This window comes from Cydia strobilella, chromosome 24, assembly GCF_947568885.1.
Source record: "Cydia strobilella chromosome 24, ilCydStro3.1, whole genome shotgun sequence".
NCBI lineage: Eukaryota > Metazoa > Arthropoda > Insecta > Lepidoptera > Tortricidae > Cydia > Cydia strobilella.
In genome coordinates, this window is record NC_086064.1 from 3648648 (window position 1) to 3665203 (window position 16556).

General features: G+C 41.4%; 2 protein-coding genes across 2 annotated transcripts in view; one reads left to right on the forward strand and one right to left on the reverse strand.

The window, feature by feature from the left end:
• Positions 1 to 11715, forward strand: part of LOC134752197 (transferrin-like) — a 42159-nt gene extending 30444 nt beyond the window's left edge. Inside the window, exons 14-16 of the mRNA XM_063687811.1 lie at positions 112 to 225; positions 1453 to 1594; positions 9442 to 11715. Of these exons, the coding sequence (XP_063543881.1) occupies positions 112 to 225; positions 1453 to 1594; positions 9442 to 9784 (599 nt within the window). The 3' untranslated portion in view covers positions 9785 to 11715. The remainder of the gene's footprint in view (positions 1 to 111; positions 226 to 1452; positions 1595 to 9441) is intronic.
• Positions 1946 to 7828, reverse strand: LOC134752397 (uncharacterized). The gene has a single exon (XM_063688106.1). It carries the CDS (start codon positions 7766 to 7768, stop codon positions 1946 to 1948), a length of 5823 nt encoding a protein of 1940 aa, XP_063544176.1. The 5' UTR covers positions 7769 to 7828.
• Positions 11716 to 16556: the final 4841 nt, after the last annotated feature.

Here is a 16556-nt window from a genome sequence, read left to right on the forward strand (position 1 = left end):
GTGATTTTTGATGTATAGCGTGTCGTGTCGTAGGTATCTAAAACCGCGCCTGACGTTTTGTTATTTAAGATTTTCTGTTTTGTTCTGTACTAATGTTTATTTTTTATTTAGTTACATGCGGTTGGGACCACTCTAACAACCTGTACTTCGGCAACAATGGTTCCTTGTCTTGCTTGGCTAACAACGACGCGGACGTGATCTTCGTGGAAACCACCAATATTACTGGTAAGTCTACGCACGCGCACCCGCTGTGCACAGGCCTTTTTGCCTAGCTACTTTTCCATTCATACATGATTCATACCAAAGATAGATATAACTCCGTAATAGATGGATACAGTCTAAGGAAAAAACGTGCCTCGAAAATCAAGAAAATTTGATTCTCGTTCAGAGGGCGCTACTAGTTTTGGCCTACAGTCGTATAGATGGCGTTGACGGTTTCGTTTGTTATTTAACAATTTTAACGCATATCAGTAAAAGAACATGGGTCAAAATCATCAAAATAATTAATGCAAATAAAAAAAATCATTTATCTATATTTAAATACATTTTATCGTATTTTTACAAATCTTCAATTTTAGTTTTAAAGTGTGTCGACAGATGGCAGTGAATTTACTGGGGTTACAAAATTTACTATGACAGTACCGCTCTAGTATAAGTTACTCTATTAATTTTTTATGTATTTATATCCTTTATCTTTCTGGTACCTTGTTGTACAATTTGCTACATTTGTCACCCTCTTTTCACTTTCTCCTCTCATCTACTCAAAGGTTAACTGGAAGAGATCCCTCAAAGGGATAAGTTCGCCTTTGTACATCTTATTATTTGTACCATGTAATTTTTAATGTGTATATTTGTACAATAAAGAGTTTACTACTACTACTACTCTATGTTCATACCAATTCTCGCTTTTATACCTCTCGTACTTGCATAACCTAACAGTTTAAAGCGTAGGTAGTTTTTATTAGTTTATAATTCATTAGTATTTACGAAGTAAAATTGTTCCTCCATTTAATTTAATAGGGAATACTACGCGAAACTATGCGCAGGTGGCGCCACTACCACAATCTGAGGGTCTATCGCGAAACAAGAAAATCGAAATTTCGTTATCTAACATCTCTGTCACTCTTGCATATTTGAGCGAGAGGCAGATAGCGAAATTTCGGATTCGTGTTTCCCGGTAGGTCCTCTGTAAACAAACCGCCTTGATGCATAAATGTCATATTTCATTATCTCTGAAAACTTGTCAAAAACCTGTTAAAGGTACAGTATGTATAAGTTACTCTATGGTTTACTAAAAAGGCTAGTGCTGCACTCTGATGGCAGAACATTGCAGTAATATCCCCTATCGAAACGGAAAACTCTTACAAACTGTCCGAAACAGATGTAATAACCCCCTATAACGCTACTGTCAACAGTGCTGCTATCTCTATTTCTATCCCGTAACCTCCACAGATTACCTGACCGCCCTGAACCTGCAAGGCTCCCAGTTCCGCGCGATCTGCAGTAACAACACCTTAGCCCTACAGAACGGAGTTAATGTGGATGACAACTGCTTGCTGGCTTACGTGGTGGACTCCGAGGTGTTGACTAGAAGGTAAAATTTATGAAGATTATAGTTAATACTGGATGTAGATCATAGGCACTGGCACGAGGAATGAAAAGGCGAAGTTGAACTTAACAATGAACTTTAATCCGATTTTTGAATACAGAGTCGAGTGAAACCGATCGCGTCTAGCAGCGGACTGCCGCCGGCGCATAGCAACATAATGCACATTACTTGCATAAGATACGTCATACAATTTTGAACCTTAAGTATTAGACATTAACATCTAAATTAATATGACAAAGTTTCCTTAAAATAAAACTTAACTAGTTACCTACAAAATATATGTATAAGTACTTGTATAGTGAGCGCATCGCTAACACTCCCCACCCCAGTGCTGACTCAGCACTCTAAACTTACGGGAATTGGAGCGATGCGAGCCGCGGACCGCCGGTAAGTCCCGGTAGCCGTCTTCACCTCCACTAAACGGATGCGACCGTCTCCGCCAGGAAACACCTGGGTGATCAACCCCTTCGGCCACATGTTGCGGGGAGAGTTGGGATCCACGACCAGAACGAGGTCTCCTACCTTTAACGGCTTCTGCTCCTCCAGCCATTTTGTCCTAGGCACGAGGGTGGGTAAGATTTCTCTTAGCCACCTCTGCCAAAACATGTCAGCGAGCCTCTGCGCCTTCCGCCATAGTTTCCTCAAGTTGAGATCAGAATCATCGAACTCTCCTACGAGAGGGAGTCGCGATGATGATCCTAAAAGGAAATGATTAGGAGTAAGAGACTCACCGTCAGCAGGATCGACAGACACGTGCACCAATGGACGACCGTTGACCATGTTCTCAACCTCTGCCATTAATGTGGTCAAAACTTCGTCCCTTGGTGCTCGTTCTTTTAAAACGACCTTGAGAGCCGTCTTTACTGAACGTATTAAACGTTCCCACGCCCCACCCCAATGGGGGCTGGCGGGGGGAATAAAAGTCCAGTCCATGTTGTTATTCACCCCCTCAGCTTTCAGCACGTCCATGTCTAGCGCCTCCATCGACCGGCGCAACTCTGTGTCGGCGCCCCTCAGATTAGTACCGTTGTCCGAGTACAGATGGCGCGGCCAGCCGCGCCGCGCCGCCATTCGTCGTAACGCCATGATGAGCGAGTCAGTTGTGAGGGAGGCAACCAGCTCGATATGAATCGCCCGTACTGTGAGGCATGTGAATAGAACACCATATCTTTTTTCTCTGCGGCGACCCACCGCGACCTCCATTGGCCCAAAAAGGTCCAACCCACAGTGAAAAAAGGGTCGCTGATGATGTTCTATTCTGGCCTCTGGCAAATCTCCCATGCGAGGTACCTGAGGTCTGCTCTTCATTATCCTGCACAACATGCACCTTGACGTCACGAGTTTAACAGTAGGTCTAAGTTTAATTACCCAATACCTTTGCTTTATTTCGTTGACCACCATCTCCTGACTTCCATGGGCCGCTTTCACATGGTAATGCCGAACAATTAATCTTGTTACCTGATGGCGGCCGTCCAGGATCACGGGTCTCTTGACGTCCAGAGGCACATCTGATGCGGCGTCAATGCGCCCGCCCACGCGAAGTAGTCCATTTGCATCTAAAACGGGTGATAATTTTAATAACTTACTTGCGCGATGTAAAGCCCCGTGCGCCTTAATTCTACCTAAGTCTTCCCCGAAAGACTCGTTTTGCGCGTGTTTTAGCAATAATATTTCGGCACGCTCCATCGTAGCGCAGTCGATCTCGGCCGCCTGACCTTTGCACCTGGCGATAAACTTTAGCACTGTGGCCGTGGCGCGGGTGAGACGAAGCCACGAAGAGAAGCGCTGTGGGTCCGGCACTGGTATGCATGCAGGCTCGTCGCGCATCTGGACGACTGCTATGCATTCACCTATCTCCTCCTTGTTACCGGTCGGTGTAATATTTTTAGGCCATTGACTTTCGTCAGCGTATAAGAAAGAAGGACCTTTGAACCACTCATTTTGTAGGGCTAGATCAAACGAGTCCCGCGTGGCTAAATCGGCAACATTTAGTTTAGTAGAAATGTACCGCCACTCGTCGACGCGGGTAAGGTCGTCAATCTCCCCCAAACGATTTGCTTCAAAGGCCTTATACGTACGATTTTTGTTGCGAATCCAATGTATCACAGTTGAGGAGTCACACCAGAAGTAACGCCTCGCAGGCGTCAGTTTGTGCTCCTTTCCAATTGCATCGGCTAGTCTTGCCGACAACAATGCAGCTTGCAGCTCAGCCTTCGGGATAGTCAGCTGTTTTACCGGCATAACTCTAACTTTGCTGGCAATAAATGCAACATGAATAGTACCGTTGTGTTCCCAGCGCCAATAGCCCACAGCTGACATCGCCTGAGTAGATGCATCGCTAAAAAAATGCACTTGTAAATTATTATAATATGAGTACCTACTCGATGCGGTCGTAGCACATGTAGATGGAGCTACGCCCTCGTAGCCTTTCGTAGCACTGTGCGTAGGCGCACAATCTTGCATTTCACTCGCACGCGCTGTCGCCGATTGGCTGTCCCTTACTGCATTCCGCGCGGCTGCGCAGTACCACCTAGGTATACGGATATTTTTAATTACCTTTAGTAGGTCGACCCACTTTCGCCACTTGTGATAAATCTGATCTGGAATGTAATCCTCCCAATCCACCTGTAAGCGCCAAGCGTCTTGAAGCATGATTCGGCCTTGAATCGTAAAGGGTGCTAAGAAACCTAGTACATCAAATATTGACATAATTACTCTTAGCATTAAACGTTTTGTAGGCCTATTCTCACCTTTAAGTACGTCGCTCGGTATACGTTTTAATGACAAATCGAAGCCCAATATGTCATCAGCTGGGTACCAAATGAGACCCAAGGTACGCTCGCTTTCATGTTGCTGGCCGACTTTGAACCTTACAGCAGCAGTACCTAAGGTCTCCTTTGGCACGCTGTTTAAAACTGCAACGCTGTTGCTCGTCCAGTTTCTTATTTCAAAGCCGCCCGCCCTGTGGATATCACTGACATTCCTTACCATTTCGATCGCTGTCGCCTCGTCGGGCAGGCTGTCGATGTAATCGTCCATGTAGTGCGAGTTGACGACGGCTTCGACGGCGGCGGGAAACGACGATTCAAATCGCTGGGCGTTTTTATTTTTAACAAATTGCGCGACAAATGGAGCGCAATTTGCACCGAAAATGAGTGACGTCATCGCGTACGTCTTTATGTTTTCTGTGGGGTTGTTTCTCCACAGAAACCTCAGTGCGTCCTGGTCGTCTTGCTGGATCTTAACCCTTAAGAACATGTCCCTAATGTCACCTGTTACTGCTATTGGATGTTCCCTAAAGCGCAGCATTATACCTAAAAGTGATGACAATAGGTCGGGCCCTGTGAGCAAATAATCGTTCAGAGAGCTACCACTTACCTGACTTGCAGCATCAAAGACCAGACGAAGTTTTTGCTTGTTCGGGTTGTCCACGCCGAAATGAGGTAAGTAATAAGTCTTCGGCGTGACCTCGGTATTAGTAAGTTCCATAGCGTAATCATTTTCAAATAAATGATTGACCCTCTCACGGTACCTGTCGGCGAATCCTGGATCCTTACCCATTTTGCGCTCAATACCCTTCATCCTGGTAAGTGCGTTTGGGCGGGAGTCGGGCATGGGGCGGTGTTCGTCCTTCCACGGAAGGCCGACGTACCAGCGCCCATCGATGAGCTCGGCGGAGCGCTCCAGCTGCGCGACGGCGCGGCCGTCGTCGGCCTTTTGGCGTGCGTGCGCCGTCACGCCCATGGAATCTAGCAGAAACGAGCGCCTAACATCTTCGTGGATTTCCCTTAGGAGGCACTCATTTGAAGTGGTATCGTGATCTGATCCGCTATCTGCAATAAAAAGGTTAGTATGGACAGCGACAGATGGTGAACCCCTGGACGGACGGACAATCCGCGGCACGCACACTTCCCCATGGACGCTCCAGCCGAGACGGGTGAGTGTAGCTGATGGCTCATTATTTTTGCCCTCCCTCACTTGAATAGGTATCACAACATGTAAATTATCCTGACCTAACAATAATTCGGGTTCTGAATCAGTGGTACAAAATTTATGTTTTATATCTGCTAGGTGAGAATAGTTAACTAATTTTAAAACAGACAATGTTTGTAATGGCAAACTCAATTCTTCAACACAACGCAATTTTACATTATAAACCTTATTGTCCATACCTTTAATGTCGACATTCACTTTGGTCGATTTGTACTCGAGCCCGTCATTTTTAAACGCACCGTGAACGACCAGTCTCTGCGAGATACCATGTAGACCGACGCGACGCGCGAGATTGGCACTTATTAATGAGATGGTAGATCCATCGTCCAATAGCGCAGTGCTATTTACCATACCGTTAGGTCCCTGAACACACACTCGTACTACTTTTAACAACACTCTGCTGTCGGTCGCATTTATATGAGTTAAAGTTTCCGTCACTGGCTTGAACGCGGGTTCGCGCGGCACGGGTCCGTTTATCGCGCTATTATTCGGTACACTTGCACTCGGCCGCGGTGCGGGCGCCGCCATGACGTCACGCGCACTGTTGTTTACCGGATAATGTAGTAGGCGATGATGTGGAGCTCCGCAACCGTCCTTGTCGCACGCAGGGGCCTTGCAGGTATCGCGTTCGTGCTTGGAGATAATACATTTGTAGCATAAACCATGTTTCTTTATATGTTGCCATCGTACTTTGCGCAACGCTTTCTTAAATGGTTTGCATTCCGTTAACTTATGCACAGCTGTTCGGCAAAATAAACATTTTAAATCGCCTACTTCAGTTTGTAGTAAAATAGTTTGTGTACGGGAAGATGAATGCTCGCTAGACTTGTTTTTAAAGGTATCGCTGCGCGTAGTTGTTAAAAAACTTGCAGTTGTAGAAATCTTCAATGCTTCGTCATTAAGAAAATCCGATAGAATGACTAACCTCGATTTCTGCGCATCTTGGAGGAGTTTAAAACTGTAGTCTGACCATTTTGAGATGAGCACAGTGGGCAGCTTGGACAGGATGATGGAGACGATATTCATGCCGTGTAGGTACTCCTCGCGTCCTACTGCTCGCACAGCTTCTACGAAATTTTGAACCTTCACTGCGAACATAACTATATCCTTATGATATTCGAGTTGTAAAGGCTGTAGCTTCTTGATGTCTTGCAGAATACGAGAAATGATGCTGTCTGGGTTTCCAAAACGTAGCTCCAATGTCGACATTACCCGGTCGGGCGACGTGGCGCTGATAAACAATGCAGCGACAGCATCTCGTGCGGCTCCTTTAAGACATTTACGAAGTCTCCATAAATTTTCTTTATCTGTAAATTTACAGACCTCAGTTGACTCCTGGTAGGCCTGTTTGAACTGAAGCCATTCTAATTGGTCACCTGAAAATTCAGGTAGGTCCTTAGGTGTGCTAATGCGACTAAGCAGACTAGCGTTAGGCACTTGATTGCTAGCGGTCGATAGGTCTTTAAGTGCGCCGGCCAATAATTGCACTGTTTGGTTGAGCGCGCTGACGGTACCTTCTGGCGCCGGCGGCGCTGCCGGCATGGGGCCATCGGCGGCGGCGCGCGGTGCTAGGTTAGACGCTGGCATCGGCTGAGCTTGCTCGGTGAATGCAGAGGGTATGACAGGTGCAGGCATCCGTGCTGGAACTGAAATGTGCAACTCGCCCGTTGTGACTCCATTGTCGGGGGCTTGCCGCTCCTCAGGTAGTTCCGTGTGGTTGCTTTGGTGCTCAACCCACGCATTTATATCGTTGCGAAGAGGTAAATTGCCATCGATTTGTGAACTGTATTCCTCTAGGTCCTCTTCGCTACCACTAAGAGCTGCAAGTTGCGCGTCTAAGGTTTTATTAATTATGTCCATTTGAATCGCAGCCTTTTCCTTTGCAGCGTCCAAAATTAATTGTTTTCGCCTGGCTTCTTTAGAGGCTGACGATCTTCGTGAGCCCTTGCTGCTCGGGACGGCACCCACATGTGACGCGGCAGGCTTCGTGTCGGGAATTTGCTTAAATTGCGGCATCGGCTCCGACTTTATGCTGCTTGTCGCGTTTAATTTGTATTGTAGAAACTTCTTGACCATCGGATCCAAAGGTTTCTTGACTTCATCGGGCATAGCTTCATTGCACGGCGGTATAACCTCACTTTCTCTTTGTTCTCGCTCGCGCGCCATGTGTTCTTCGCGCTCCCGACGTGCCTTCGCATTGCGTGTTTCTATTTTTCTAGGCGTTCGGTGCATAATCCGGTTCGAAGGACCACTTTGTAGATCATAGGCACTGGCACGAGGAATGAAAAGGCGAAGTTGAACTTAACAATGAACTTTAATCCGATTTTTGAATACAGAGTCGAGTGAAACCGATCGCGTCTAGCAGCGGACTGCCGCCGGCGCATAGCAACATAATGCACATTACTTGCATAAGATACGTCATACAATTTTGAACCTTAAGTATTAGACATTAACATCTAAATTAATATGACAAAGTTTCCTTAAAATAAAACAACTAGTTACCTACAAAATATATGTATAAGTACTTGTATAGTGAGCGCATCGCTAACACTGGACTTTCCATCAAAGACATTTCATTGAGGCGCGAAACATGACCGTGCATCGGATTGATATCGAGTTGGCATTTTTGTCTCTTTCTGCAGGGTGATACTCTGGCAGACGAACAGTTACAATGTTTTGAAATAAAGTATAAGTAAATGGAAACCGAAATCGTGATCTTTCCTTTATTTCAAATCATTGTGCCAAAATTAATTTAGGTAACTTGTTTTTTTATAAAGCGCGACTCTGAGATACTTTAAGGAGATTATGGGCACCAATTACGAATACTCACGGAAGCGATTAGCGTTGACAATATTAAGTAGTGGGTTTATATACCTACGGTCTCGTAAGGTTCACGATCCTACCTATAGTACCTACATATATGCTTATTAAGTTAGATGAAATTTAAATCATGTTCAATCAAAATAAAGTTGCATTTGTTTTGTTTCGGTCAATTTTTACCCAAACTAAAATCTACTCTATTTCCTACACTATAGGCTCTAATTTCACAATATTTTGGATTCCTTGTGTGGCTGGGCCTTAGGGCTTTGAAGGCGAAGTATCCCTAGTGTAGTTTTCTCATTTAAGGGCTACTCTTAAACGCCCTGCGCGGCCGGTGAAGCCCACAAACCACACACATACCACGCACCCACCGCCACTGAGGCCGGTCTATGTGTACGTATTTAATATTAATACTGTAGCGCCTTTTAGATGTCGCTTGAACTAAGATTGATCTATTGGGGCAGCAATTTTGTGATTGTGGCTTCCCGTTGATTCTAGGAATTTTTGAATGTATTGTAACTGGGGCTGGCATAATCATGTACCTAACTGATTTAAGTCCTTAAATAATATCTAGCTCTATTTTTATATCCCAGACACCCAATTTATTGATCTTGTATACATTTTGACCATGCAACTTTTGAAAATGACATGTCATTTTAACACCTGGCAAAAACAAAGATTAACCGAATTAATAAACTAACCGAGGCCTCGTAACAAATACTATGAAGTAGCATAAGATTCGTTGGTGAAAGCATAACATTCTTATTATAATAGAGTTCGTTTAAGCTAACTCTGCGCTTCGTCGTTTTGGTGGCATTTTCACACTATACAAGGTTAGCTTGGTTCAACTCTATTCTTTTAGTCTCAAAAACCAATTTTATAGTAGAAAAGTTGGCTATTTTGGAAAATGTAGGCGGAAAGATTCGATCTCCTGGACAAAATTGTAATTTCGCGTTTCTTACTGACAGCCATATTGGTTTGCCAGACTATATTAACAGTGTTAATATAAACTATTTCAGACAAGACGAAGCCTACAACAGCATTAGCACTCTCCTCGACACCCTTGAAAGATACTTCGGCTACGCCGCCTCATCAGGCACCCAGCATGTCAACATGGAGATCTTCTCCAGCTTCGATGGAACCCGCGACTTGCTCTTCAAGAACACCGCCGTTGGCTTCTCAGAACCCACCAGAGCTACGACTCACCAGCCTGCTAAGAACTACATTGAGCTGTTCAGCCATTTGCAAGCCTGTACTGGTGCTGGCAACAACATTCCGGTCCCTGGATTGGCTAACAGAAGCTTCTATTCCGTTCTGACTCTGGTTTTGTCTGCGCTGCTTACGCGTTTCATTGTTTATTAAGCTGTCAGGTCCTTTAGTCAAAAGGGGTTATTGCAACTATTTTTGTCGGCCTACTGATGAGAGGGACAGAGTTTATGTTGTTTCCCTATCCCTCTTAGCAGGATAGCAGAAAGTGTCCGACGAAAGGATAGGTAACAACCCCTTTAGTCTATTAGTTTTTTATGCAAATAGCGTCAAGTATTCTACAGTAGTACAGACTATCCAGGCTGCGTAGCCAACGTGCCAATCGGTAACGCTCCGTAGCGAACGAAACGTCTGTCACTGTCGCACTAATATGGAAGAGTGATAGAGAGAGATGACTACGCTACGCCATGGAGCGTTAACGATTGGCACGTTGGCTAAGCACCCTGGTCTTTGGCCATATTCCATATTTCTACTGCAGTACGTACCTACTTACAATTGCACAAACCTAATTGCCAGATTATAATTGATCACATTTTCTGTAGGTACGATGGGAGAAATCGAAGATTTGTTGTTTGTAAGACATTGATGGTATATAGATAATTGGCATTTCAAATATGGACAGTAATCCACTGGACGTTTGCCGAGTCAAGACAAGTGGTACTAAGACACACCAAGCTACGTTCTGTGAGCGTTTGGTTAAGTATTGAGTAAGGATACAGGTGTGCGACTGAAACTTGAGTTGCGTTTCAAAGAAATGTATTTTAGATTCATTTAGAGGTCTAGTTACATAGCCTGGTTTGTTTTTTAAACATTGGGTAGGTACAATGATTTATTTTCTGTTATTTTATTTTTTTCAGTTTAGTGAGTTTTGATGTAATCAAGTAGCAGAGTAGACTATAGAATGCAACTAATTTGTTTCGTTTACCTATTTTTATGTGCATTTACAGATATAACAAAGTATTTTGTTAATTTAATTGTTCAATTTAGAACTTTACACATCTACAGGGAAAGTGTGTATTAAACATATATGTGTCTAATGTTACTTAAATAATAGCTCAAATAAATGGGATTTAAACTGCCACTAGCTCGAGATATGTTACAAAAGTTTAAAGAAATGGCCCTCATTAGCGCTTGAAAAAAAAATCGGAATTTACGTTTCATTTATCCACATTGAATTAGCAAGTCTTAATACTATTTATTTCCTTGGTGTACCTATTAATTTATTATAGTTAATTAGGTAGTAAAGTATGATAGTAGAACTTGTAGTAGGCATTATGTTTATATTATAAGGTCTTGTTCATAAATACTTATTTTACGATCAAAACTGCCGTTCGCTAGAAATTTATTTTAAGTAACTCTTAAGTTTAAGTACACTTTCAATAACTTCAATACAATATCTATCTGAAGGAAAAATACCAAATTAATATTACACCACAGACATGGTATAGTAGTTATAGACATGAAACCGAGCGACCAGGGGTAAAAGAAAGACATATTCATGTATTGACAGGTTAATGTATGGCAGCATAATCCTTTTTCTCTTTCACTCTTATAAATTTCAGTATTTCGCCATCGCCTCGTACCTATGCTGCCTTATGGACCGCCCGACCATGAAAAAAAACCCGGTCGGTGATAAGGACAAAGCATGGCACTATTTTCTCTTTCCTCTTATAGGAATCGCAAAAAGACTATTTTTCTCTATCAAAGAGTGTCAGGCCCTTGTATTACACATTCTGTCACAGTTGAAATGAAATACAATTGAAAAATAAAACAAATAAGCATCCGATCCTACTGGTAACAAATAAAATAAAACTTTATTTCTCGCGGGTGCAAAAACTAGATGGCATTATCAAATAAAGTTGAAAAGGCATTTAGCGATATTCTTTGTGCCATGTGCCATCATGATCATGGTGTTAAATATTTAATAAAAAATCAAGAACAGTTTTACATGAATACCTATGTACTGAATTAATCAATAAAGTGTGATTGAATTTTTATCTTTATGAATAAAGTATTTTTTGTAGAAATGTGCGTTTGATTTATACTTATAATAAATTTACGAACTAGAAAAAACTAACGAACGAGAAAGAACAACTTTTCATTATCAAACACATATTTACTTTATTTATTTACATACAAGATATATACAGTGGTACTACGTAAACGAAATTAATAACTAGCTTAAATCTAAAATAGGCCCTTGAGGCATTGTACCAAGGATGCTGGCGGCATTTCCCCGCTGTATCGCAATGCTGATACGTTGTACGAGAAAGCCGCCAGCTCTTCGGTCACCAGTTACGTCAACCAGACGCTTCGCGATTTCTGCAAACAACTTATGCGCGCTGGGACCCCATGGACCTAGAGTTTCAACTCCAAATGGAATGAAATGATACTCTCTACCGAGGCTCTTATATTTATAACGTTTTAAAATTTCGGCGCTTTCCGCCGCTCCGCCCGCTTTTACATTAGTCCGTTGGAGGTGGGACGGTGCCAATGTGTCTACGCAGGTAGCATCCCACACCAACATCCGTCCCAAGCTCCAAGGAACCAAGGACATCTCGGCTCAAGAAGAGCGGGTACATTGATGGTGGCAAGAGACCGACGGAGTATGTCATTAAGCGACGCATGTCTTGAAAAACGGCCGGCACTTTTTTGACAAGATAATCCATGGATTTATAAGATCAAACATCGTTTTTTTATGACAGTAAGAATTTTGTACATAGTGATCTAGTGATTACTTAATATTTATTTATTTAGTATCCCCGTACAAACATAAAAATAAAAAATAAAAACGTTTATTCAAAGATCTTACTTACAACTAAATACATATTTTCTTCTGCCAAACCACACAGTGGTTTGTTGGCAGACGAGGCTCCTTTGCGTACTACATAGATATACTAGATAAACTAGACGCTTCGGCTGTGCAATGAGCTCCCTGCCGAGGTTTTCCCGAGGGGCTACAGTATGGGGTTCTTGAAAAATGGAGTGTACAGGTTTTTAAAGGGTCGGCAACGCGCATGTAATATCTCTGGTGTTGCAGGCCTCTATAGGCTACGGTGACTGCTTACCATCAGGCGGGCCGTATGCTTGTTTGCCACCGTCGTGGTATAAAAAAAATAGATAAAGTTTACGCTTGCTGAACATGAAAATCAATTTTTAAAATTCCAATTTTTATATTAAATACTATAAAATTCTATTCTGCTACTATTAAAGTACAAGCGAAATTTTTGACCTAGTAGTTTCGGAGATAAAGGGGGGGGGGGGGGGGAAATGGTCATTTTTTGCCTATTTTCTTGAATAACTTCTAAACTGTTTATTCTAACATAATAAAAAAAAAATTGAGATTCTCATAATGAGCTCTTTCATTTGATATGTAACGCGATATAGTTTGAAAAACTTTATTTATTAATTTTCTCAAAAATTTCGAAAAAAATACACAAAATAGAATAAATAGATCTTTACCTATAGATCACAGGAAAACCTATTAGAAATGTGCAGTCAAGCGTGAGTCGGACTTAATTACTTAGTTTTGATCCGACCCCTACGGGTTTTTAACAGTTTTTAAAGACATTTCACTCACGTTTCACATAAAAAATACATTGTTTAAATTGTGTAATGTAAGGAACCCTTGGAACGCGAGTCCGACTCGCACTTGGCCGGTTTTTATATGTGATGTCAAAAACAGTATGTGTCACATGGTAGCAAAATTATTTCCATCTTGGGCGTTAATACTTGAATCCCTCACTACGCTCAGGATTTTATTTTGGAATACCTCGCTACGCTCAGGTATATGTCATTTTGCTCCCTTGTAACACAAATCTACTAATTTTTAAATTCTTAGGGTAATGAGCACTTGAGCAGCACAATCAATAAAATCTTGTCAAATTGCAAATTGTAACAAATACATCAATAAACTAATTAAGGACAAAATATAATATAAGGTACTTCTTGCACTTTTTTCCTAATTAGATTTTTTATCGTGTATTAAGCAAGTAGGTAGTTACTACAATAAGTAATTATGAAAGAAATGTAAAATCAGCTCAATTCATGCATAATTTATTGCCCATTACGATACTAAATTGAGCGAAAATTCCGTCACTATCGTAAGTGCTTTTATTCTTTATTCTTTATTCAAACAAACACAAGTATAAGTTTACAGCGACCTACGCCAAGACACTTATACTGTTAATACATAGTCAGTATCATAAACATGTATACATTTTTCGAACTACGAGTATCTCTAGGAACTTAAATTAAACATACATACTACAAAGTTACATAGGTAGAGTTTAAAAAAATCCTGACACTACTTTGTAAGGACGGCCACTTGTCTGCGAATATGTCTGCGTTTTGGATTGAAGCTAAGAAGTTATTTAGTAATTCTATTGCTCGGTACGTGGGTGCGTTTGAACCGTGATAGGTGCGGACATTTGGATATGCGAAAAGGTTTCTGGCTCTACGTGCGCTACGCCCTACTGCAGCTATGTAGTTGTCTGGGGTAAAAATACGCATACGCTCCAGAACAGATGGGTTGTCAATTTGATTTCTTAGAAGTAGACAGTAGTGTAAGGCAAGCGTTTGCTTACGCCTTAGCTCGAGAGACTCCAACCCTACCATTCCCAGTACAAAGGATGACGGAAATAAGTACGGGTAGTATCCATAATACCTTTTGTAAAGATGTCTAGTAAATTTACGTTGGACGCGCTCGACCATGATGTTATACTTTGCTTCCCGAGGGTCCCATGCGATGGAACTGTACTCAAGCTTGCTACGGACATAGGCATTATATAGAATTATTGCAATTTTTGGGTCACGAAACTCTGAAGTCGTTCTTATAATGAACCCTAAAATTTTGTAGGCACTTTTGCAGATATTTATAATGTGAGAGTGCATGTTTATGACTCATATACTTAAATAATTAACTCAAGTAATTTTTAACATGCCATAAAAAACGTTCAGTCGGTTCATAACCTTTTGTGAATATGAAATGTTAACATGTTTTTAAAACAGTTCGTTTAATTAGCTCCATGCATGAATTTATTTTTATTTTTGGATTCATAATTTATATCGTTGGAACACCGGAAATGATAAAAATACTTTTGTAAACCTTAACATTATTTTATTAAAAAATATTTAAAATGTTGAAAATTTTTGAGCGGTTGAAACGCTCATAATTTTTGGCGCGAATTCGACAGAGCGTGATGACGTCACACGTTGGGCGGCCCAACTGACGTTTGCTACTAATGACACTAATCTGTCGAACGTGTGACGTCACGTGGCGTTTCGAGCGTTTCGCTCACTAGCTTTTCGCGGGCAAATTTTTGTACTTTTTATTTATAATTTTGAGTAATTAAATGGTAATTTAAAAACGGAAATGCATTTGTAACATGATATAACGGTAACAAACATCCGAATAAAACATATTTCGTTCAAATATAAACTTCATGCATGAGGCTAATTTTCTATGGCGCATTTTTTGTTATTTTGGGTTTGGTTAATAATGAATTGAAATATGCAAAACTTGAAAAAAAATTTTTTTTGTAAATACGCTGTTATTATTGTTTTTGTTTATCATAAATATTAGGTATTTTAATGGTTTATATTAGCTTTTTTTTAACGGCTGACGGGCTATCAGCAATATAAGGTCCTATCTTTATGTGTTGTTATTGGTGTTGTTGTCAGTGTAGTGGTTGGGATTGGGAGTGCCCCCCCCCCTTGTTGGGGGGGTTGGTACGGTACGATCTCATGGCTACCGGACCAATACAGCTTTTTTGACCTAAGGAACAATCGTGCCAAGCGGCATCGCCTGAGACAAAAGTGAAATAGAATAAAGAATAAAAATAATTTATTTCAGCTAATAGTTACACGTCAAACTTTGCCTCCAGGGTAATCGCCCCAACGTGATATTAAATATTGGGGTAATTTTTACCAATATGGTATCCCCACGTTTATGACGTCATCTATGTCTATCCCTTACGGGCGCACGCGGTAGGCCGCATCTATGTAATGCTAGGTCTATGTTACAGACATACCAGGGGCACTAGGCAATGCCTGTATTGCGGGGAACCAATAACAACATAAATATAGTTGGTCAAGCAAATCTTGTCAGTAGAAACGGGCGGCAAATTTAAAAAATTTAGGCGCGAAGTAGACATCGTCCCGTAGAAAATTTGAATTTCTTGCCTTTATCTACTGACAAGATTTCCTTGACCAACTATATCAGAACTGTTACATTTAAGTCTAACAGTTAGTAAGAAACTACTTACGCCTAGTACTATCTAAACTACAAACTAAGGCTTAATCTAGACACAATATTGAAACTAAATTTTATCAAATATAGCTTGTGTCTCGGCATAATTTTATGAATGCAGCAGTTTAAAAAGCAGATATTTATAGCATGGTATGTAGAAACCGTAGTTTCGATTCTTTTTCTGCGAACTATTGTCATCGTGGCTAGGCCCCCAGTACCCGTCCGAAAGTGACTGGATGAAAGCTAAGTAAATTAAATAAGCGTAAGTAATAACATGTAATAAGCAGGCGAGATGTTCTAAATGGTCGAGCCTATTAGTTCAAGTATCCTCCATCCTACATGGAAATGAACATATACCTAAAGAAAATAGTTTTTAGGGTTCCGTACCCAAAGGGTAAAAACGGGACCCTATAACTGAAACTCCGCTGTCCGTCTGTCTGTAACCAGGCTGTATCTCATGAACCGTGATAGCTATACTAGACAGTTGAAATTTTCACAAATGATGTACCTATTTCTGTTGCCGCTATAACAACAAATACTAAAAAGTACGGAACCATTTCATTTCATTCGTTTATTTTATTATATTTATTATTATTAATTATAAACCCTCGGATGGCG